This window comes from Equus przewalskii, chromosome 29, assembly GCF_037783145.1.
Source record: "Equus przewalskii isolate Varuska chromosome 29, EquPr2, whole genome shotgun sequence".
Lineage (NCBI taxonomy): Eukaryota > Metazoa > Chordata > Mammalia > Perissodactyla > Equidae > Equus > Equus przewalskii.
The window spans coordinates 14933717-14957891 of NC_091859.1; the positions used below are offsets into that span (position 1 = coordinate 14933717).

At 33.9% G+C, this 24175-nt stretch overlaps 1 protein-coding gene across 24 annotated transcripts in view; it reads right to left on the bottom strand.

Annotated features, from left to right (window-relative positions):
* Positions 1-24175, bottom strand: part of CEP290 (centrosomal protein 290) — an 87219-nt gene that overhangs the window by 43855 nt on the left and 19189 nt on the right. For 15 of the 24 annotated variants that reach the window (XR_011534703.1, XM_070600048.1, XM_070600050.1 and 12 more), the window contains 16 exons: positions 23730-23902; positions 22844-23006; positions 21259-21359; positions 21099-21186; positions 19617-19729; positions 18679-19446; positions 18369-18461; positions 17687-17771; positions 16997-17139; positions 13994-14158; positions 13467-13616; positions 11209-11324; positions 9882-9984; positions 9564-9794; positions 5986-6159; positions 1708-1819 (listed from right to left, as the gene is read on the bottom strand). Coding sequence is in view for 23 of the 24 variants with exons in the window: in XM_070600048.1 (XP_070456149.1) it covers positions 1708-1819; positions 5986-6159; positions 9564-9794; positions 9882-9984; positions 11209-11324; positions 13467-13616; positions 13994-14158; positions 16997-17139; positions 17687-17771; positions 18369-18461; positions 18679-19446; positions 19617-19729; positions 21099-21186; positions 21259-21359; positions 22844-23006; positions 23730-23902 (2778 nt within the window). In the remaining variant the exon portion in view is untranslated. The remainder of the gene's footprint in view (positions 1-1707; positions 1820-5985; positions 6160-9563; positions 9795-9881; positions 9985-11208; positions 11325-13466; positions 13617-13993; positions 14159-16996; positions 17140-17686; positions 17772-18368; positions 18462-18678; positions 19447-19616; positions 19730-21098; positions 21187-21258; positions 21360-22843; positions 23007-23729; positions 23903-24175) is intronic. The other 9 variants (XM_008527131.2, XM_070600063.1, XM_070600065.1 and 6 more) reach the window with 2 other exon arrangements.

Below are 24175 nucleotides of genomic sequence, written 5' to 3' on the forward strand. Positions count from 1 at the left end.
AAAGAATTGCACTGAACATAAATATCCAAAGAGCATAAAACCCCTTTTCCATTCTGTTCTGTGCTACACTCTGACAGTGAAGGGAGGCCGTCCCAAGGCCAGCAGCAGAGGAGCCACCTATCTGCTCCTGTGAGAGAGGGTGGAACACAGAGCCCAACACCAACCAGCTCCTGGATGAGAAAAGCGCTTTTAACCAAAGATATAAAGGCAACAGAAAATAAGAAAAGCTTTCAAAACTTCAGTGATATAAAGCCATGTATGGGAGAGATTAAGGCATTTGAAAATTAAGGAATTTCTTTATGGAATTCAGCACTTATTAAAGAGATATAAGGCAAAATGCACTGAGAACTTACTAAAATTGTATGTAATCCTCTTTTTTATATCGTAGTTTAAATGGTATCTTTCATGTAGGAGCTACATGGTAGTCAATTCACTTTTAATCTCTTAATGAATTAAAAATTACATTTCTAAAAGTAGCCTATTTTTTTTTTTTAAAGATTTTATTTTTTCCTTTTCCTCCCCAAAGCCCCCCAGTACATAGTTGTGTATTCTTCGTTGTGGGTTCTTCTAGTTGTGGCATGTGGGACGCTGCCTCAGCGTGGTCTGATGAGCAGTGCCATGTCCGCGCCCAGGATTCGAACTAACGAAACACTGGGCTGCCTGCAGCGGAGCGCGGGAACTTAACCACTCAGCCACGGGGCCAGCCCCTAAAGGTAGCCTATTTTAGACTTCCCAGTGTTAGGCCTCTCCTAAACTACATGTTTCAATTACCAATTTAAGAAAACAGCTCTATTGACTAACAGAAACCCTGAACAGCATTAGAGCTCTAAGGTCTAGAAAACAAACAAGTAAAAACATCTTATCCAAAGCAGAAAATTTATTTGAAAATTATAAAACACAACGCTGGTGAGATAAAGTTACTTAAATGCCATAAACTAAGACAATTATTTGAAAAACAAATACGGAAAATCCTAGTAGGAGCCACTAAGATTTTAATACCCTCTAAGAAAGTAATATCTCTGTTAGATATACATGAAGATGTTCATTGCAGCACTATAAGCAATAGCAAAAATAAGAAAACCTTGTGAATTTAATCAACTACAGTAAGATACTGCATGAATAATTATATTTATAAGTATGATGAATAAAACATGGAAATATTTTGATATCTACTAAATGAAGACAGCATATAATAATATGCATATTAGAATTTAAAGCAGATAAAATACATGAGCATGTATAAGATAATACAAAAATAATACAGTAGTGGAACTATGGCAATATAAATTCTTTTCAAATTTTTTGATGTTTTATGGTGATCTTTCAATTTAAAAATATCAAATGATGTATTCCTAATATAACTTTACACAGTGAAAGAACTCATAATACTGTCATTAGAATATAGGTATTTCAAAATTATCAACAGTCTGATTGTCACATGGTTCAAAATAGCTAATGCTTAGTCAGAAATTTTTAACGTATATGATTTCATTACGAACAAATCAGTTTAACAACTGAAAACTAAATTTTGGTAGAGATTAGTACAAGATGCTATTCATCAACTGCCTTATAAATTAAACTGCTAGGCAGAGAGTTCATTTTTATCAAAATACGTCCTTTTCTTCTGGTCTAGAAAAGAAACTTTACATGAAAAATACTCACTATTAGATCTTAATCATGCTATATTATCAGAGTCATAACACTTACCTAATTTAGTTTCTTGTTCCCAGGCTTGTTCAATAGTGTGAAGTTTTTCCTTGGTAATCTCCAATTCTTTATTTAGAGATTCCATTTGCTCTTTTAGGGATGTATTTTCACACTGAATAAAACAGAAACATCACCAAGAAACTACACTGTAATTTAGACTAATATCACAGAAGTGACACTGTCTTAACTTTCTGTAATATCTCCTAAAACTCACAATCCAGTGTTTTTTTAACAAAACTAAAAGTTCCCCCACATGTAATACATATATAGATATACATACATACACACACATATATAAAATATTACTTAAAAATAATCATCAAGAGCTTGTGGATGCAATACATCGCCCTAAACTTCTGAGTATTGGCTTCTGTCATGTTCATTCTGGCCAAACGGGAATACTCAGAGTTGCACAACCTTCACAAACCAGGGCTTACTGCCCTCACTCACACAAAGAGTTGCTGAGTATGCCTAGCATGCCATCAGTGACAGGTGCTGAAAAGAAACAGAAAAAATTCTGGCTTCGTAGTCCTTACCACGTGCTGTGTGTGTGGCAGGAGTCGGGGAGGGTGTAGAAGGCAGCAGACAGTAAACTGGTTAAGCCAACAAAAAATTCATTAAAAAGGTCAAGATCTAGAAACAAACAAAGAGCACAGATCCAGAGAATAACAAAAGGAGGTATATCCAGATAGAGTGATTAAAAAAGGTATTAACCACTGAAGAGGTGGTATTTAAGCTGAAACCTAAGGTATGAGAAGGTGCCAGTCTTGACGAGAAACCAGCCCTGGAAAGAACTGATGTACTGGTAAAGCCAGATGCTCTAAAGCAGGAAAGAGTTTGCAGGGTTGGAGGACTTGAGCAAAGCGAACAAAAATAAGTTTGGAGAGTGGTATAAGATAAAGCTGAAGAGGTAACAGGGGATCAGACCAGGCAAGGCAAGGTATTATCAAGATAAAGAACTGGAATTTAACTTAATGTATAGTAAGAAATCATTTAAAGATGTTAAAGAGGAAGTTTTAAACAATCATTCTGGATGCAATATGGAGAATAAATAAATAGGTAAATAGAGAAAGATATTTCTCGGAGTGCATGTTGGATATGTCAAATTTGAGATGCCCTTCAAACATGAGGTGTAAAGTATGCAATGCCACACAGTAGAACAGAGCTCTGAGAAGTCAGGCGGGAGACATAAATGCAGGAATTGGCACATAAGTATAACATTTTAAGCTTTATTTATTCTTTCTTTTAACAAATAGAATGCTACTATGTGCCAGGTATTCTGAACACTGGACTTCAACGGTAAACAAATTCCATCCTAGATCTTGTGTTTTAGTGGAGTAGTTGGAAAATAAGCCAATACATAATATAATATCAGGTAGTAAGTGTTGTGAAGAATAATAAAACAGAGTAATGAGGTTTTTCAAAAAGGGGAGGTTATGATGAAAGAAAGGCAGAATAAAGGAATGAAATGTGACTTTCTGGTAATATGCACAATTACAGCCCAGTTCCAGATACTGTAAATACACAGGAGAAAAACAAAAGAGGGGTTAGGGTGTTTTAAATATCTTTCTACCCTTTTTTCCCTTACTTCCAGACTCTTTCAAAGGATAATTCTGGTCTTGCTCCAGATCCCACTGTCACCCCCACTGTCACTCGTGAGGTACTGCACCCTCACTTACGGTCACTCTCATCTAACCTTCAGTCATTCTCTCCCTATTAGCTCTAAATTTTTCTTTCCCTCTCCCCTCAAACTTCACTGGTCTCCTTAATTTAAAAAAAAAAAAAAATTGATAAAACAAAACAAATTCTCCTCATGATTCTCCCTCAATACATTTCTATTTCTCTTTTTTCTATTATCAAATTTCCAGTTTTTCTATTGCCTTATCGCCCATTCAGTTTTTGTGTTTTCTTCTCATCTGCTCTGTTTCTTATATTCTGAAATTTGATTTTCATCACCTTTATTCTCATGACACTATAATCTCCAAAGGCACCAATGATTTCCCAATTATCATATCTGATGATCTTGCATGGTGGCTCTACACCATTAATCACTCTCTGAAGCCAACATTAGCTTTAACTATATGCCAAACAGGAGGTAACTAAAAACACAAAAATGAATTAAGTAGGGGCTAGCCTGGTGGCGTAGTGGTTAAATGCATGCACTCTGCTTCAGCAGCCCAGGGTTTGCAGGTTTGGATCCCAGGTGTGGACCTGCACACTGTGCTTATCAAGCCATGCTGTGGCAGTATCCTACATACAAAAAGTAGAGGAAGACTGACAAAGATGTTAGCTCAGGGAGATCTTCCTCAAGCAAAAAGAGGAAGATTGGCAACAGATGTTAGCTTAGGGCCAATCTTCCTCACCAAAAAAAAAAAAAGGAGAAGAAGAAAAATAAATGAATTAAGTAAAGTTCCTGATATCAAGAGTATTATATTCCAGTAAGGAAGGAAGACATATCAACACATATATGCAATATAAATAGCAGAACTGGGTATAAGATAAAGAACTAATATAGACAGAGGGAGTGAGTTTGTTCTATAAAGAAGGATGCTTCGGAAAAAAATATAATGTCTGGACAAAGTTTTGAAACATGAATAGAAACTAGGAGAGGGGGATGGGCTTTCTAGCAAAGGAAACAGCATGTACAAAAGGATACATGTAAGAAAAACACCGTGTTGCAGAAAACTGGTAGGTCAGTTTCTAAAACATAAATTGTGACACTCCTTAGAGTGTCACTAGAGATGACATGAGGTAAGTGGGGGCTAATTACAAAAGGAATCTGACTTTTAGTCTTTAAATGACTGGCAGCTTTTGATAGGTTTTAAGTAAGGGAGTGGCATGGTCAGATTCATGTTTAGAACGATCATTCTGGTGGCAGTAAAGAGGATGTAACAGTGGAGATAGGGCTATAAGTAATGGCTACCAGAACAAAGATGATTAAGAATAAAATTGAGACATTGCCAACAGGGATGGATATATGTTCAGAATTATAACTGAGATTTAGGAAGTAAAGGAGAGAAGGGGATACAATTCAAATACAAAATTTTGGGGGCCGGCCCAGTGGTGCAGCAGTTAAGTTCGCACATTCCGCTTCTCAGCGGCCCGGGGTTCACCGGTTCGGATCCCGGGTTTGGACACGGCACTGACTTGGCACGCCATGCAGTGGTAGGCATCCCACATATAAAGTAGAGAAAGATGGGCACAGATGTTAGCTCAGGGCCAGGCTTCCTCAGCAAAAAAGAGGAGGACTGGCAGTAGTTAGCTCAGGGCTAATCTTCCTCCAAAAAAAAAAAAAAAATACAAAATTTTTTGAGTTTTGAGCAAAGATGAAAAATATTCTTTGGGAAAATAGATAAAGTTAAAAATTACTCATTGATATATTCTCTACAGGAGACTTCTTACCTAGGATTTTCTAATGCTAGAGAGGAGAAGACAACAGACATGAAAGACAGGAAAAAAGAAAATACATTACTACCATACCTAAATATTCAGAATTTTCTATGAAAATTAACATAATCATCTCTCTTTGGCAGAAATAGTAAAAAGTAAACTAATCATGATTACTTCTAGTTAGTATTAATAAATAATGACTCCGATAATTTTGTAGGAAACATTAAAAGCTGTTTAGAATAATATTTGTTTTCCTGAATGTATCCCCATAAGCAAGTAAAAGAACTAGATCTCATTGCACTCCTATGAGAGGATCATAAAAGATAATAGCGAAAAGACATAAGCCCCTATTTCTGATGAGGAAGATGAACAAATCAGGAACTTGTTTTGCCTGCTGTCAAAGGTATGGCGGTCAGGTGGCTAGAGAGAAACTACATAAGGCCTGGGCCATATTTATAGACCGTTTGAATTACATTAATGATGCTCCATCCTGCTCTTCTCTATCTCTACAATAAGAAAGGATGAGAATTTGCAGAGCTCATCCACAGTCCAGGAAGAGCCATCAATATCTCATCTACTCTCAGCTACATCCATCCCAAGGAATAGAGGCCAGGGACCATGAGAGAATAACTTGCACTGGGACCAGGGTAAGAGAAAGGGAAAGGTACTTGATGCTTCCTCTTTTGATTACAATATCCCATCTGTTCCATGCTCTCTTTTGTTTTTTAAGTGCCTGGTGGAAGGAGGTTTGATTCAGCTAAATCACGCAAGTGGGCTAAGGAGAATGACCTGGAGGAATCTGTCTAGAAGCCATTCTGCAGCTACGGATAAGACTAATCCAGAGAAGAAAGGCTAATATCAAGAGGTTCAAGGATCACACAAACTTACCTCTAGGTGTTCCAAGTTACTTGTTCTTTGAACAAGCATATTATCTTTTTGCAAGATGTCCCTGTACTTAGCAGTCAGTTCATTGTATTGTTTATTGGCCAATTCTAGTTCAGACAGAGAGACACTATTATCTATAGCTTTTTGGAGAGCTGCAATCTTGAACATGGCCATTTCCTATGTAAACAAAGACACACTGAGTTAAGTTGGTGCATTTTTTTCTAATGAAGCACTAGCCACTTTTGAGAAGGATATGATAATACAACTGAAAGTAAAACATTTTAGAATCATTTAAAAAAAGACTTCTCATGTAAGAAAAAAATGCAATAATTATTAATTCCTTTCATATAAGAAATGATATTATTTGGAAATTTTTAATCATAATAAAAATAAAAATGAAGTGAATCCTTTTATAATTTGTCATAGTACAATGAAATTCAGTTAATTTGAGAAAAGCATAATACATAGCAGGAAGAAAATATACCACTCAGAATGTATCTTTGGATGGCTTTTCTAAATTTCAAAAAATTTAAAAACACCTTGCCTTTTGACAGCTGAATGGCAAAATTAGCATTACCACAGGTAATCTTTACAGCTTAGCTATTTCTGCTTATTATAGTTACCTAGACTAGCTTTGTAATAGAAGAAAATTTTTTGTTCACAGGAAGAAAACATTGTTTAGGGAGAAAAAACTCTCCATCATAGCTATCTGTAATAAATAATATCAAATCCTTTAAGTTATTTGGTTCATGTTACTCATTAGCTACAGAGCTATAAGAAGTTACTATCCAACAATACAGTATTAACATCAAAAAGAAATGTCTAAACTTTTAGTTCTCTCCAAAGTAAGCTGAGAAAAAAGGAGTGCAAGGAATAACCAAATTTATGAAGTGAGGAAGATAAAGAATTTATGGTTATAATTCATTCTAAAGTATAGTAATGAGGGAAAAACACTTGCAGTAGTGCTTCAGATCTCATTTTGACAATATCTCTTCTCCATTTGAATAAATATACACTATTCTACCTTACTCTTGGGATTCAGTTTCATTTTTTCTTTGGGGGTAGGGTGGGAGGGTGGAGGTTGTTTCCCATCCCTTAAAAATATCCTTTCTCTTTATCCTTTCCAATTGTTGCAAAAAAGAAAAAAAAAAAACACGGTTGAACAATCACGTTGAAGAGGAAGAAAATTCCAGTTTCTTTTCCCCTTCTATCTCAAACACGACCTATGTTTGTAATACTCTAAGAGGAGTGTATTCAACAAAACCTAACACAAAAATAAGAACATTTCTTAAGTCCGCAAATTTCCTTATTATATATTAAATATATATTTCAGTTCTCAACAGGTTTGTTATTGCATCAGGATTCAGCTTTAAGATCATATTAAAAATAGATTTATTACCATGACTATTTCACCTATTACTATATTTAAAAGGGGATAGTAAGAAACTTAAATTGATTTTAATTTTACCTTGAATTCTTCTGCTTATATAATCCTATGTAAATTTAGACATGTCAACTTAAGATATACATGCTTAAAATAAACTACAGAAGATCAGATGTAAAGCAAGGTGCGGAAGTATACACATGGCATGCAACTTTTTGTGTCTCTGTTAATATTTGCAAAAGGAAACATTAGAAGGTTAATCACATATCTATAGGGGGTGGGGCAAAATGGAGTGAAAGGTACAAGGACAGAAAGTAAGATTTCTCTGATTGTAACTTTTGAACATGTAAATGTTTTATATATTCAAATGCACTTTATAAAAAGAAAAGCAATCCCTTAAGCTGAAAACAAATAAGCCTAACTAAATATCAAATGTATAGCATAACTATGCAAACAGAAGAATCATTTCAAGTTACTGTAGAATATGTTACCTTGATTATACATCCTGAGTGAGAGATATTCTAAAGAAAATAAGAACTGTAAAGAAATTTTAAACTACATCTGGTAGCACTGCTATTGCTATTGTTAATACCAAGATTATTATTTTCAAATTAATGTATGAGTATTGTAAGAGAAAATAAATCATTATTTCAATGTTAGATTTAATGTTATTTTAGTAGAGATTTCATCTAAGAAAAACAAGTACAAAATCAAAGGTTAGTAAAAACTCCATGCTATCTACTTACCCCAAAATGTTAAATTTGACTAGGAAAGAACAATATGAATTCATGAGTTAAATCTATACATATTTTCATAACTTGGCCACTGAAAGGGACTAGTAGCAATAATACTCCAGGAACAATGACACCTAGTGACCAGCTTTTGGTATCTGAAAGTCTTCCCCACTAAAAAGAACGAGGGCTCTTTAGGAGAAATGGCTTACTCCAAATCTGGATGAGAAGTATATAAGGTAAATCTTGGACATCTTGTGCCAGAAAACAAACCAAACTTTGAAGCTTGGTTCAATGACTAAAGGATTCTTGTCAAAAGGATACAAGATCCAGCTTTCAAGAGCTCCCACTGGACAAAGTTGAGACAAAACAATAATGACTCCAGCTGACTAAAACACACTGAATATTTAAAAGTGAGTGAGTCTCTTATGATATGTAAAGAAGAGAAACCTGGGGGCGGGGGGTGGGGGTGGGGGGAACAGGTAGAAGCAGAGTACACCAACTCTGTATTCTGAAAACCGGTCATGAAAAGGGAAGAATGAAGCTTTCGCTTTGCCTTTCTAGTGGGAACTATTCTTTAAGACAATCAATAGCCTAGGCTAATAGGGGAAAGCTCTTTACAAGAGAATATCTGCTAATAAAAGTAGAGAACATAATATAACTAGAAAATGATGATTTTTGAAACTCCTAATGAAATAATTGAGTGAGGCAACAACAATCATTGGTGGATGTTAACGCCATTAGGAGGACTGATGAAGACTTGGTTATTTGCATGGTACCAAAACATCACCAAAAAGTTAACCAAATCACTTAATAAGAGAGATATATGGCTGTCTCCCCCTTAATACAGTACTCAGTCATGAAACATGGGACTACCAGACATTCCATCTCTTAAAGTGATGTAATGTAAAGTAATACTTATAAAGTACAAAGAATTACTTATGAAGTATTCTTGCCAAAAATGTTTAACCTGAATATAACCAAGACTTCAGAACTAATTTTTAGTAAATAAAATGGACTGAGGAACAACTAAAATTACACAAGAAAATAATCAGATAAATTTTCAACATTTTTCAAAGAGTAAAAAAGACAAGGAGGATTCTATATTAAAAAGCCTTATGACATACAACATCCAAATACAATGCAGGGCACTTGATTGGATCCTGGGACAAAAGGATGTGTGAATATGGTCTGGACATTAGATAACATTAAGGATTGCTGTCAATCTTGTTAAGTGTGATAAAATTATTGTGGTTACGTAAACAAAGAAAAAGATTTGTTAGAGATGCACACTGAAATATTTAGGGGAGAAATGCCTGCAATTAAAATATCCCTAGAAAAGACAGACGAAGCAATTATGGTTGATTGTTAATAAATGTTACCTATTAACTGGTGATGGGTGGTCACTATACTATCCTTTCTTCTTCATGTTCAAAAATTTTCAGTCGGAAAAAAATCAGATGTACCTTAAATCGCTGCAAATGTCCAATTCTTTCACCAACTTCAGCCTCCATTGCTATCCATTCATTCTTCTGTTTCTCATTTTCTTTTCTCAGTTGTCGCTCCATTTCTACTAAAGTAGTATACTGCCTTACGAGTGACTTTTCATTCACTTGCAAGACTGTGATTTTTCTACTGTTTTCTGAAAGTACTTTTTTCATTCCATCTGAATCCATCTGAAGACCACTGAGCAAATTCTGCACAAAAACACATTTATATTACTTGTTGAATTTAGCATTAGTTCATACAATGTTGTATATTGATCTTAAAAGTGTTTTACTTACATTATATTCTTTTACTTTTATAGCATCTTGTTGGATTTGATCCTCAAGTTTTCTCTTTTCCTCTTTCATTCTTTCAGATTCTATTTTCCAGGTCTCCTTTTCACTTAAAAAAATAAAAGTGACAATATAGTAAACCTAATAAAATATTTAACTACAAGAAGAGATAACTTTAGATTATGGAAATTTCAAGTTTTCATAAAACAAGAAACATCATAGCCACTCAGCATCTGATAACATAAGACGTCAAAATTCCATTCGAAAAGGATTTAGCCTGGAAGTTATATTTTTACTTAATAAATGCAAAATAAAGAAACTATTTTATCAAATTATTTTCATCATTCCATGAAATCACCAATCTACAATTGTTACAATATAACACCTTCAGCTGAATCTCATAAGTATTTTATTAAAAATTGAAAACAATAAGGAAAATAATTAACACCCCAAACTAATTCTGGAAATCAAGTCTCAATATTCTGATCCTGCTCTTAAATTTGAGTGTTAAATACTGGCAAAATATTTAGAATAGAAACAAAATTAGAAATCATTACACTTAAAAGAAGGTGTGTAAGACACTGTTGCCTACCCAAGAGACATTCCACAGTCACCTGCAATCTGCTTGGCATAAACGAACTGTGGTGTCATCATTCTCTTTGCCACTGAATAGTTCAGACTTGGACATATTACTCGGAGAGCTCATTAGCCCAATTCTGACTAATGAAATCTGAATCAAAAGCTTCCAGAAGCCTCTGGAAAAAATTTTTATCTAAAAGTAAAAAGCTATGCTGTAAAAAACATGCCTTCTTCTTCAGTGGGCATGGTTCCATCCTCTTTGAACTCCTGCATCTATTTTATAACTGCAGCAGGAGATAATATGACCCATCCTATAATTAGCTTTGGGTTTCTGTTAGATCAGATAATAATTACGCTTAGTATGTAAATCACTTTTAATCAGGTATTCAAATTACTACTAAGGAAATTACTCTATTGATTATATGTGAGATGGCAGAGATAAGGAGAAACAGGTTAGTTCCCTATGAAAATATATGAATAATGATGACAGTGATGACGAAGAATGATGTTAACAGCTGACATTTACAAGGTGTTCATATCTGAGCATTTTCATGTAGTAATTCACTTAAGTTTCATAATAATCCTGTATCACTATGACAGAATTTTATAGACAAGGAAACAGACACAGACAAAGCGAAAGGGAAGAGGCAGGAGGGAAGGGTAAAAGAAAATATCTAAATACTTTTTACATTACTTTAATCATTAACAAGAATATGCTATAATTATACTTATAAAGTTTTACTGACACCTATACCTCAGATATTCTTTATATAATAAGCTTTGTTGATGACGAATTACTGCAAATTTTCTGTTATAGTCTTCAAGGGAATCTTCTAAATTCTTTAATTTATTTTCTTTATATTCTAATTCCTAAAAATTGGTTTAGAAATAAGAATTAAAAAAGAATCAGAACGCATTTTAAATTTGAAGGCATAAATTCATATTCTGAAAAGATTATAGAAAAATACATAAAAAAGAATAGTCACCAAATCGAGAAGCAGCACAGATCATTTCTGTGTAAAACAGAAGTACTATAAAACAGGTAAAATTATTTTTATCAAATATGATAGTTATAGTAACCACATAAATTATCAGATACAGTAGTTACAACCTACCTGTAGTTAGTCATTCAGCCCCACATGCCCCCTGTGAACATACACATTCACACCTCTACTCAAACTATTCTTTCCAATTATTTCACTTTAAAGATGAAGAAATTGAGACTTAGAAAGATTAAATAGCTTACTTAACATTAAAAACCTCATGGGCCCTATACACTGGGCAATCATTCCTAGGCATGAGTCAAGCCTCGTGCCAGGTGCTTTATGTGTATGCGGATCCAATTCCTGAGGTCACGTCTGTCTGACTCCTAACGCCCTGCTACTTCCAGCAGTCCATGCTGCCCTAGGATGGGAAGTCCAAGTCCCTGTTGCGCCACTTTGAACAGGTTTTCAGATTCCCAATTGGTGCTCTCTAATCTACCACAATGCTTCTCATATGTTTTTTACATAAAGGTGAAAAAAACCCCACGAATCTTCTCTCAAGCAACATGACAATGCCCTACTACCATTACCTGTTGATCATGTTCTTATATTGCAAAAGATTAAGAGAAATTCTAAACAATGCTAAAACTATAAATTTAAAAGTAATGATATAGAGGGCCAGCCTGGTGGCGCAGCGGTTAAGTTGGCACATTCCGCTTCAGCAGCCTAGGGTTCACTGGTTCAGATCCCGGGTGCAGACATGGCACTGCTTGTCAAGCCATGCTGCGGTAGGCATCCCACATATAAAGTAGAGGAAGATAGGCATGGATGTTAGCTGAGGGCTAATCTTCCTCAAAAAAAAACCAAAGTAATGATATAACATGAATTATAATGCTCTAATAAGTAGTTAAGTTGTCCCTTCCTGACTTAGATAACATACAAATTCCAATATTCAAAAACGATTAATTTAATTTCCAAATACAAAAATTAGTATTTGATAATCATAACTCAAGTATATTCACAAATGGAGGGAAACACCAGTGCTTATAATCAAAAACATATTTTCATTGATTCTGAACACATTTTTATAATTGTATCTGTAATGCAGATGATATTACGGGTATTCACACTTCAAATGAAATAATGAGAAGCTTCTCTCACAGGCCATTCATAATGACTATGATATAGGCAGCAAAACTATGAAAGAAACACAGGGCAAGCAGAACTCTCCCTAATTTGCTGATGGATTACCTAACACTTTACAGGGTAAAGGGAAGAAAGAGATAGAAGACAATTTGGTTTAAAAGTTTTTTCTTGTAGTTAACATAAAAGGAACAATTCTAACCATTACGCTGAAAACTTCTGTCAGACTTTATTCACCTGAATTGCTTTTCTAACCAGCAATAAATAAAAGTGCTCACCTTACTTATATATGACTACCTGATAGTACCTGCACGTTATTCTACCTCTCAATCATATATTTCATAAGAATGACATGCATGTGAACAAGACATTCAGCATGCTTCTCATGCAGATGAATGGAATAAATAGCTTTATTCATAATATTCCATTTAACATCAAAGTCTATTAAAAATACATCTCACTGTTAATGTTCTAATGTTCTGGGTAAAACAGAAGTACTATAAAACAGGTAAAATTATTTTTATCATATATGATAGTTACAGTAACCACACAAATTATCAGATACAGTAGTTACAAACTTACCTATAGTCATTCAGCCCCACATACCCCCTGTGAACGTATACATTCACACCTCCACTCAAACTATTCTTTCCAATTATTTCACTTTAAAGATGAAGAAATTGAGACTTAGAAAGATTAAATAGCTTACTTAACATTAAAAACCTCATGGGCCCTATACACTTGGCAATCATTTCCTAGGCACAAGTCAAGCCTCGTGCCAGGTGCTTTATGTGTATGGAATACATACACAAAGGAATACATGAAGACTAAATCAAAACACGTACTATAATTACTTTTGTTATTCGCATATAAAAAGTTTCAGTACCTGTAAGATAAGTATTAAATATTCATTCTGAGAATTGATGATATTGGCACTAGATGGCGCTATCCCATCAGGTAAGTCGACTGCTTTAAAAACGACATTTGATCCTTCTGATTGTCGTAAAAGACTGGTTTCTTTTTCAAGATGATCTATCTGGAAACAAACAGTTCAGAATGAGAATCACCTCTCTTACATCCAAAGAAAGAAATTTCTAAGCAGTAACTGACATTTCCTATTGAATACTTTTAAAAAGTAGATATATGAATGCCCCACCTAGAATTAATTAAACCATAATTCAATTTCTACTTAGAAATGCCTAAGTATATATTTACAATTTTTGTATTCTTTTATATTCTAAGGTACTCATTTTTCCACTTAATTTTATAAGAAAAATCCAAATAGTTTTCTTAATGTTGAAAGAATTAATTCCAGGGGCATTTCCTCAGAAAGCAGTCATTTTTAAAAAATTAAAAGTTTCACATTAAACCTATGTTCATATGCTTACCATTTTCTTTTAATAAAATTCTTACCTTTAGATTTGCTTTTGCCAACTGCTGAGAATAATTTATAGCCTCCTTCCGAGATTCCCTGAGCTCCTGTCTCAACTCCTCATTCCTTCCAGTAAGTTGATCAACTTGCGCTTTCAAGTGCAGATTGGCATCAAAGATTCCTTCTGCGTTCTTTGATTCTATGGCCTATTATATTTAGATTATATTGAAGAAGTGTGAAGAAAAACACTAAAATTATAGGAAAAAAATCTACCTTTAAATAAAATTCACATTTAAGCATTTTACCATTCCCAATGCCATGCATAATAACAAAGTATGTCAGATCTATTTCTTATTTATGATTTAAATTTATAAAACTCTAGTTTAACTTACACAGTATTTCCAAGCAGTAATTACTGCATTATAACAGTTAACAAACATCTAGGTAATCTTAGTAGACTGGTAGACTAGAAAAACAACTGGACAGGAGGTAAGATGACTGAATCCAAATCTTAACTGATCTCTTACTAGTTAGGCAAGTGACTTAAATTCTTTATACTTTAGTTTCCTCATCTCTAAAGAAGAGGTGTTAGCTCTGTCGACTTCACAAGGTTTTTATTCAGTGAAAATGAAATAATTTATATATAAATGATTTGAAACTACCCAGCAGCTGAATTGAAAGCATGAGCAAAGGAATGAAATAGTTGCTACATTCAGTTAAGTGAACTTTTTATTGCCTCCTCTCCACACATTTGAAGCATACATGAAAACAAAGGCAAAGCATGATGACACAGTATTACCCAAGAGTGCTGTATAAGCAAAAATAATACATCAAATATTAAAATATTATCAAAGAGGCTTCACTGGTCCTAATTCTCCAACAATGGCATGCATAAATATACATACACCTGAGTACACATGTAGTGTTACAGATACAAACAAATATATTTGGACTTTAAAAGAACTGTATGGAACAGAACTGTTAAATGCGAAATAAAGCTTCAGAAATGAAGGGAGAGGTAAGATGAGTAAAATCAAATGTAATCTCCTTCTCAAGAGGGCCATCTGGAGTCTAACTGCAGGCAGCAGATTTATAAAAGCCTTTACCCTAAGGAGATCAGAGCAGGCCAGGTGGAGTAATAAGTTATTCTAATTCAAAGGGGATACCAGGAAGACAGAAGTGGGTAGAAGAAGGTACTCTGACAGACAAGGTAGTCTAGTTAGTTGTCTTGCTGAAAAACAGCACCACATTGTCTACATGACCTTTTGGTAAAATGAGATTGAATTAGATGATGATTGGGGCACTAAAAAATATCCTGTAGCAATAGAAAGTGAACTGAAGTGCATAAACCAGATTATCTGATCTAAAGTATCACTGATTCTGAAGATTTCTTAGAGGAGGTATTGTTAGATCATTTGTGAGTTTCAGATAGGACATATCAATCAGAAAAAAGAATGACAACCCAGAATGAAGCAGATGAAATCTATGGAAGCAGTGGTTCTGGGAAAGCTAGAGGCTGTCAACCGAAACAGAAGTAGTTAGAATTTCCTGGGCTACTCACTCTGTTTGTATTTGGTCACCAAGTAGAGTTTTCTTTGAAGAATCAAATTTTATCTGAGACAGTACCAGTAGTGGGTAGCAGCATAGACAAGATATGTTCATATAAGAAAATGTGAAGAATCATTTCAGACATTCAAAACAGCAGCAGCAAAACAAAGTCACCAGAGAAGGAAAGTTAGAAGGAATAACGTATAAAAGGAATCAAATGGTTCTCATAATTTTGTCAAATGATTTTCTTGCCTCAGGAAGTTTGTAACATGCCAGTATCACTCTCCCTCTCTGCTAACAATAAGGTGCTGTTACAAAAAAAAGTATTCAATTGATGACTAGTCACCATAAAAAAGCAATTCAATGAATAATAAGAATTTTTTTCTATTTAAATCAAGCACAAATTTGGGGAACAATAATGTATGCTACATATGTTCAGATTAGGTAAATGACATATTTAAATATTAAGGATCTGAAATGTATATTTTATTCAAGTTTATGTAACATTCATTAATACTATAGAACTCTTAAGTCCCTATATAGTAAATATAAATAGAGTATTACTTCATGGCTAAGATCTTTCCCGTAGCAACGCTTATGTCTTTAAATATTTAAAATACTCTTATTACATTCTATTATACTTCTAGGTTTGTACTATTACAGTCCTGAGAGATCTACCCTCCCACGTTTAACAAGTGAATACAAGAAACAGCTACTTAAAGGTTCTAGAAGATGAACAAAGGCAAGCAGAAGCGAATTTGCCATTTTTAAGGCTTCACTCTGAGGGCAGGCTGCAGTTGCAGTGACCAGTCATTTTTCTGGCCTAGAAACCAGAGGATAGAGCCCAAAGCCACAGGAAAGTGAGAGGGGAATCTCAGAAAGAAAAGAGCCTGCAAAAGGAGCACCGAATTCTGTGTAAAACTCTGCCAGGTCTCAGGCTGACCCTTGAAACACAAGAACAGAGATGACAGAGCAAAGTATTGGTGAACTTGAAGATAAACAGCAATTATCCAATTGGGAGAAAGAAAGATAAAAAACTACGGGGAAAAAAAATGAACAGAGCCTCAGGAATCTGTGGGACAACATCAAAAGGTCTAACATGTTTCATTGGAGTCCCAGAGAGAATGGCACAGAAAAAATAATTGAAGAAATTAATGACGGAAACCTTCTCAACTGTGGTGAACAGCATATGTAAACAGAGTCAAGAAGCTCAGCAAACCCCAAACAAGATACACATACACACATACAAATGTGCACGTGCGTGCGCGCACGCACACACACACACACACCCCTAGACACCTAATCAAACCGGTGAAAACCAAATATAGAAAGCAAGTTTTGAAAGAAGCCTGAGAAAAACTACAAATTAGATACATGGAACAAAGACTCAAATGACAGCAAATGTCTCATCAGAAATTAGAGACCAGTAGACAGTGGAACAACATCTTTAAAGTGATGAAACAAAATAAAACCATTAATATGAAAAAATAACTTACATTAACTAGTCTTTCAAGACTAGGGATAATTAGAGATGTCTCTCCTCCTTTAATATCAGGATCTTTCTGCATTTCCTTAATAGCTTGCAATATTTCCTTCATACCTTCTTCAAGTTGCTTATTTTCTTCAACTAATTCTTTTACTAAAATGACATTTTTCTCATTGAATGAATAGATCTTTTTCACAATTTACACTACTCTAAATAGATGACACCTATTTCACACATAGTAAAAATAACCCATTTGTAAAATGCAAATGTAAATAAATGTACAAAAAATTTCAACAATAAATCCAACGTGTGAATAGTTGAATTAAATGGTATACCTATTTAGATCATACACATATACATATATATCTCATAGCTGAAAACAAAAATCATAGGCATATTTTGCCTTCATTTTATATTAAAAATCTTTTAAATTTGTTTTCCTAACTTTACTTTCATTAGAGAACAAAAGGAAGAAACCAGACATTTGTCATCATAAAAATTCAGATTAACAACATTCTCTTAAAATGAATATAGCAAGGCAAACCAAACAGATAAATGATAGAGACTGAAGTCTCTATGTTATGGAAGTAATTAAGGCTAAAACAGACTAGAAAACAGAGAATGTATTAAAGACCTTTCAGACCCATGATTTTCAGTATAAGATAAATAAATAGAAAAATAAGAGATAACAGTAACTTACATTTGTTCTGAAATTTGGCTATAATTGTTCTACTTCTTTCTAAATCTCTTTCCTTTTCAATTACTTCTCTCGAAAGAAATTCATTCTAAATAAAACAGAAAGATAATAAAGCTTTACAAATATTGCAAATATTACAAATAAAATTTTACAAAATATCACAATAGTCTACAGTTTTGATGTTTTAAATAAAGTTTGATCAATTGAGGGGTTTTTTTCCTTTTAAAGATTGGCACCTGAGCTAACAACTGATGCCAATGTTCTTTTTTTTTTTTTTGCTTTTTCTCCCCAAATCCTCCCAGTATATAGTTAGATATTTTTTCAGTTGTGGGTCCTTCTAGTTGTGGCATGTGGGACGCCTCCTCAACATGGCCTGATGAGCAGTGCCATGTCCATGCCCAGGATCCGAACTGGCAAAACCGTAGGCCACTGAAGTGGAAAGCACGAAGTTAACTACTGGGGCACAGGGCCAGCCCCCTCAATTGAGGTTTAACACACCAAAAACAAGCTATAGAGACACAGTAGCAGCCACGAAAATAAAATCAAATCTAAAAGGTAAAACAGATGGCAACCCTCCTCCCATCTTCTCCCTCCCCCCACACCCACAGCAAACAGCACAGACACAACGAATGTTCTTGTCTTTAGTACCACAGTCGTCTCTTTCAATGGTCTGCCTGTACACTACCTGTTCTGCCTGGCTTCTATGGCGTTCAAGCTCTATTTCTGCATTTCTACTCTGTGCTTCTTTGATCAATAAATCCTGTGCTATGACTTCATTCTAAAGAAACATTTAATAAATTAGGCAAATCAATGACTTCATAACATTTTTAGGTTTTTAGGTTTTTTAAAAAGTAGAAGGTGTATAAATTGGTGTTAACGTGCAAACATAAAAAAATTCTTATTATAATTACTACTTACAGAACTTTGTTAGAGAAGTCATAAAAAAGAGTTAATAAAGAAGCAATCTCAGGAACGTAATTTGGAGGAAAACTCACCTGAGATCTAAGAAATACTAGTTCCCTCCGTAGCTGTTCTATGAGATTTTCAAGTGGATCTACCTGAAATAATTTTGACTGTGCAGTATTAGGCACAGGGTCTGGAAGATTAACTTCAAGTTTACTTTTCAAAATCCCTGTCTGTAAGGGTACTTCACTTTGTCTTATATCGCCTTTCAAACTGATATTGGCATATTTTATTTGGGCATGAACTTGTTCATCTTCTGAGGCTGCTACCTGTGATTTATCCATATCAGCTCTATTATCATGTAATTGTTGACAAAATATTGCAGATTTTTGCCTAAGTGATAACTTCTGCATTAAGTCTGAAGCTGTTGATAAGGCTTGTAAAGATGAATCATTTTTTTGTGTGAAACTAGTCTTCTCAAGTGCCTGATGGCCTCTTGACACTTTCTTCATAGAGTCGTCAGAGAGAGAGTATAAGTAGTCATTAATTTCTTCATGACTCTCCCTACTCAAGGTATTAACTAATGATTCTAGATTTCTTAAAGATTGTAGACACGGTGCTTTAAAAATCTCCCTTATTGTAATTTCTGGAGGTGAATTATCTTTTCCTTGTATAGATGAAGAATGTCTAGTTAACGCGACAAAAGGATCCACTTCACTTTCTACACTATGACGAAGTTCAGATAACATTCTTGATAACGATCCTATGGTCATATTCTCTTCTGGCTCATTCTGGTATGACTGTGGAATACTCAGTGATGGTCTCCTACGCAGCAGCTCTACTTTATCTGAACTCCTAATCTGTATTTAGAGTAAATAAGGTCTCATTAGTCAATCTTTGGATCAACAAGTTATTTAAAAAAGAAAACTTTTTTTTATCTACCAACTATAAAAAGAAGCAATGTCCAAAATGACAGAAGGGGGTCAGCCATGAAAGCACTGATAATAACAGTTTTCTTTCTTCTCTTTACCTTTGATTGTGCTTCACTCATATCTTTGAGGTTAATGAAATCAAATTTTCTTTCTCCCATTCTATTCTCTTGAGAAAAGTTTTCAGTTAGGTTTAGGTCTTCAATAGTCAATCCTACATACAAAAGAATTAACAAATCAGAAACATAAGAATAACTCTCTTATTATTCCAACATTTTAATTCTTAAAAACTAGAATCAAGTTTCACCTCAAACAAAAGGCGGAATAATTATTTCCAAAATCCTTGATCCACAGGTTGCCTAGACAACCTTCTGATTTAGCTCACCCTTAAAAAGGTGTTAATATGAAAAACTAATATGAATTTTATCTTCTCTATCACTCTTTGCCCATTCTATATTAAAGTATTAACTAATAAGTATTAAAACAGTTAAAAGACACATATAAAGAAAGCAGACAAGAATCATTAATAATGACTAACCTGGTTAATACAATAATAAATTAAGAAGTTTTGCCCCTCTAGAAGCTTTTTGATGTATTATAGAGACTATAATGCTAAAAAAACAAAACCAAACAAATAAAAAACCTCTATTACTCATAAATTCTTGTGGACGTGGGTCAAATTAAAAAAAATTCCTTCTCTATAATCTTCTTACAAAAAAGCACTGCAATAGCCATTAAAAAACTTAACCAACTGTTCTCTTTCTATCATGTAAGATAAACCCAAAAAAAAAAGATGTTAATTTTTATTCAATAAAACATTACTTTCACTTAATAAAGAATCATGTACAAAGAAAGTTTTCAAAGCGTAGCTCTTAAGGAAAGGGAAAATATTAACAGTAATATAGAGGCCGGCCTGGCAGAGTAGTGGTTAAGTTCACTGCACTCTGCTTTGGTGGCCTGTGGTTCACAGGTTCAGATCCTGGGCCCGGACCTAGCACTGCTCATCAAGTCACACTGTGGCAGCATCCAACATAAAGAATAGGAAGATTGGCACAGATGTTAGCTCAGCAATAATCTTTCTCCAGCAAAAAGAGGAAGACTGGCAGCAAATGTTAGCTCAGGGTCAATCTTCCTCACACACACACATAAAAGTGTTTGCCCATTATGAAAAACTACATATGAACAAAGGGCATTGCTGAAAGGACAAAAATCTCAAAAAAAAAAAAACAGCAATATATACCAACATAAAAATTACTAAGTTTTATCATTACTAATCAGAAAATACAGAGATTGTCTCGAAATTAATAGAGACCATACTGTAAAGTTTTCAAAGGTCCATGATTCTGGAGTTTGTTTTTGTTCACTTGTTTTATTTTTCTTGGCTTTTTTCTACCTGTTTCAGATTTAGGACTGAACCCAATGACACTCACTTATACACTCTTTATCAGGCCATTACTTTCCTTTATTAAACTTGTAGCAGAACCTCAGGAATATAGTGATAATATTACCAACACAGGAAGTTTCAGATCCAGACAGTTCATTTTCCAATGATTCTTTTAAAGGCTTGAAATAACTAAGTATACCTGAAGTTATAGCTCTTTTTCCTTTTTCTTGAGCCATTTGGCGAATTTTTCTTTTCAGATCAAGTCGCTCTTCCTCTAAACTTTCAATCTACAAAGCATAAATTATTAGTATTTTTCTTTAGTTCAACCAGGAAAATAACCAATTGACTATCGCACTTGCCTCTTTCAAAAGAATCTGGTTTTCAGCTCTATACTGCTGCTGTTTTAAATTTTTGCTGTTTCTAAATTCAGTTAAATCAATCATTGTTCTAGGTTCAAGGCCTAAAATAGAAAGCAAATATGATTAAAACCTTATTAACATTCAAATAAACTACAAAACTTCATATAGCAACTGATTATAATTTACTTAGCCAGCACCATGGAAGAATGGGGTACTTTTCGTACAAGAATTTTCCAGATATTCGAACTGTAACCCTTCAAGTTAAAATTTTATCACAATTACTAATGGAAATCTTGACAAAAACATATCAGTATCTGTCTTCTTTTCTATGTTGGGCTGTCACAGAGGTACTATAATGTATTAATTAAGAACAGAAGCTTTGGAATAAAACAGACTCGGGTTCAATTCCACTTTCAACTATTAACTAAGTTGTAGGGATAATACTATATTTACTATTTTTTTCTAGCTTATTGTAAGGAGTATAATAAAATTAACCCAAATAAAGTACTTCTGCATTGCCTGGTACATAGTAGTCATTATTAATATCTATATCAATTATATTATCATGACTAGTCTGATGCTCCCAGTGTGTCTAACAGCCTCTTACTAAGAAGCTATGCTCTGAAAACCAGATTTCAAGATTGTCTCAAGTTATTACAAACCAAGATTTGGAACCCTTAAAATACAGAAAATCTGGTCTTTGTGACAGCTATCTAGATGGCTCAGTCATATTCAGGAATTTCCAGACTGAGGTTGGCTGTGACCTGACAGGTCAGGCTGATTAGATGTCTAACTTGAGGTCCTGGCATGACTCTGGGTCCTAATTAGACACTTTTTTACAAATAAATAATTTGTATAAAATATTTATTTTTCCTTCCTCTAGAGCATAGTTTTTACTGATTATCATTTTAACTCTAAGAAAGTATTAACTGGTATTTACCAAGTATAATGAAATCATTATTTAGATCTTCATTTACATTTTAAAGTAGCAATTTAGATTGGACTATTATAACATTCAAATTACTAATATTCACTAATGAACTATTTACTGAAATCAATATATAAACTCTCAAGCTATATTTACTTACTACTTCTTAGAATCAATAGTAACCTTAAAATACTCAACCAAAGTAAAACTTAAGCAGTCTAAATTTCAAAAGTCTTAAAAAGATTTAGACAGTATTTCTACATATCCTCATGAATTCATCTGAAACAAAGTATTTTGCAAACTAAAATGGGTCATACAAATCTTATGTTTGTTAGAGAGACAAAAAGGGTTAACTTCTACTATGTGGCATTAACTTAGCAGACTGATTTTTTAAACAACTTACTGAGGAGATCCTGGACTGAATGAAGCAGTGCTCCAGGCCTCCTGCCCACCACCCAACCCCATCAAATCCCCAATCCCACTTCAATCAGAGCAGCTCCACTTTTATTTGTTTTCAATATTTTTATAGATGGATTTATTTGAGGAAAAAAAGCATTCAACTATTTAAAAGTAGTAATAATAAACAAACAAAAAGGAAAACAAAAATGACTTGAGAATTAGGGTTGAGCAATATACATATCTTAAAAGATGACTTACCCACACGCTCTCTGAGTGCCTCATTTTCATCAAGGAAATCATTTATCTTCAACTCAAGTTTATTGATTTCCTTTGTCAACACTTCAATCTCTCGATCTCTTATTTTAATTTGGTTTTTAGAATTCTTTATTTCAATAACAGCATCTTCTAAACCATATACTCCCTGAAAAATACCCAAACTAATTTAAGTATAACATAGTTTATTTTAATAAATTTTCAAATTCGTGAATGTATTTTCTTATTAAGTCTGACGGGAAGTGCACATATACCTAAGATTTACATTACTAAACTGTGTATTTTATTGATTTTAAAAAACAAATCCAGTAATAATAATCATAAAAAATGGAACAGATAAAACTTCCCTGCACAGCATCCTAATGGCAAAGTGACTCAGAATATTACATACAAAACACCTAACAAAAGATAGAAAAGAAATGGTGGGGGTGAATCAGTGATACCATTAGAATATGTAAGTCATTAGTTGCCTGACTTTAGTGGTAATCAGATTTAGAAATATGAAAAGAACAAAGTAAGGCTGTGTTGGCAAACTAGGCAGCAAAACTATTCCTGTTATAACGTTTATCAAATTACCCAGTGACGTCACATCTACATGGTGGCACAATGACACAGATTACAAAGAATCCAACCCTGTTGCCTCACCAAAGCTGATTATATGGGCAAAATGCTTTGATCAAATGATTTGAAAACAATCCTCCTGCCAAAAAGTAAATGCTGCTCAAAAGTTTGAATAGTTTATCACAAATCAATTAGAATAACCTTTACATAAGAAACTTCTGGAATGTTTTTAAATGGTATGCAGTAAATGGCACAGAACAATCTAATGGTGGATTCCAAGCTCCTTGACTGACAAGCTAAAAATACATACTGATTCATAATCTTTTAATCGCTTCAGAGTCTCAACGAGTTCCTTATCCTTCTCCCTAGCATCAGCCTCAGCCAGTTCAGCTGTTCTCTCAGCCTCTTTAGTTTTCTCTTCCAAAATTTGAATCTTAGACTGAATTTTCATATAATGAGTCTGTTGAGAAAGTGTTGAAGCACCTACAGCGTCAAAACAAAAAACATGAATGAATTAAATTGACTACTTATTCCTTTAAATCACTGGTTCCAATATGGGGAGGAGGAAATGTGTTATGTCACTAAAAACGTCCCTTGGATATTATAATTTTATATTTGTCAAATAAAGTTTTGATTTCGTTTAATAAAACTAAAACAGTAAAGTTTAATAAAATCTTAGCTGAAGGGATATGGATTATGAAAGACTGCAAAATACTGCTTTACAAAGAGTGATCATTGTGGCAAAGATTGCTAGCT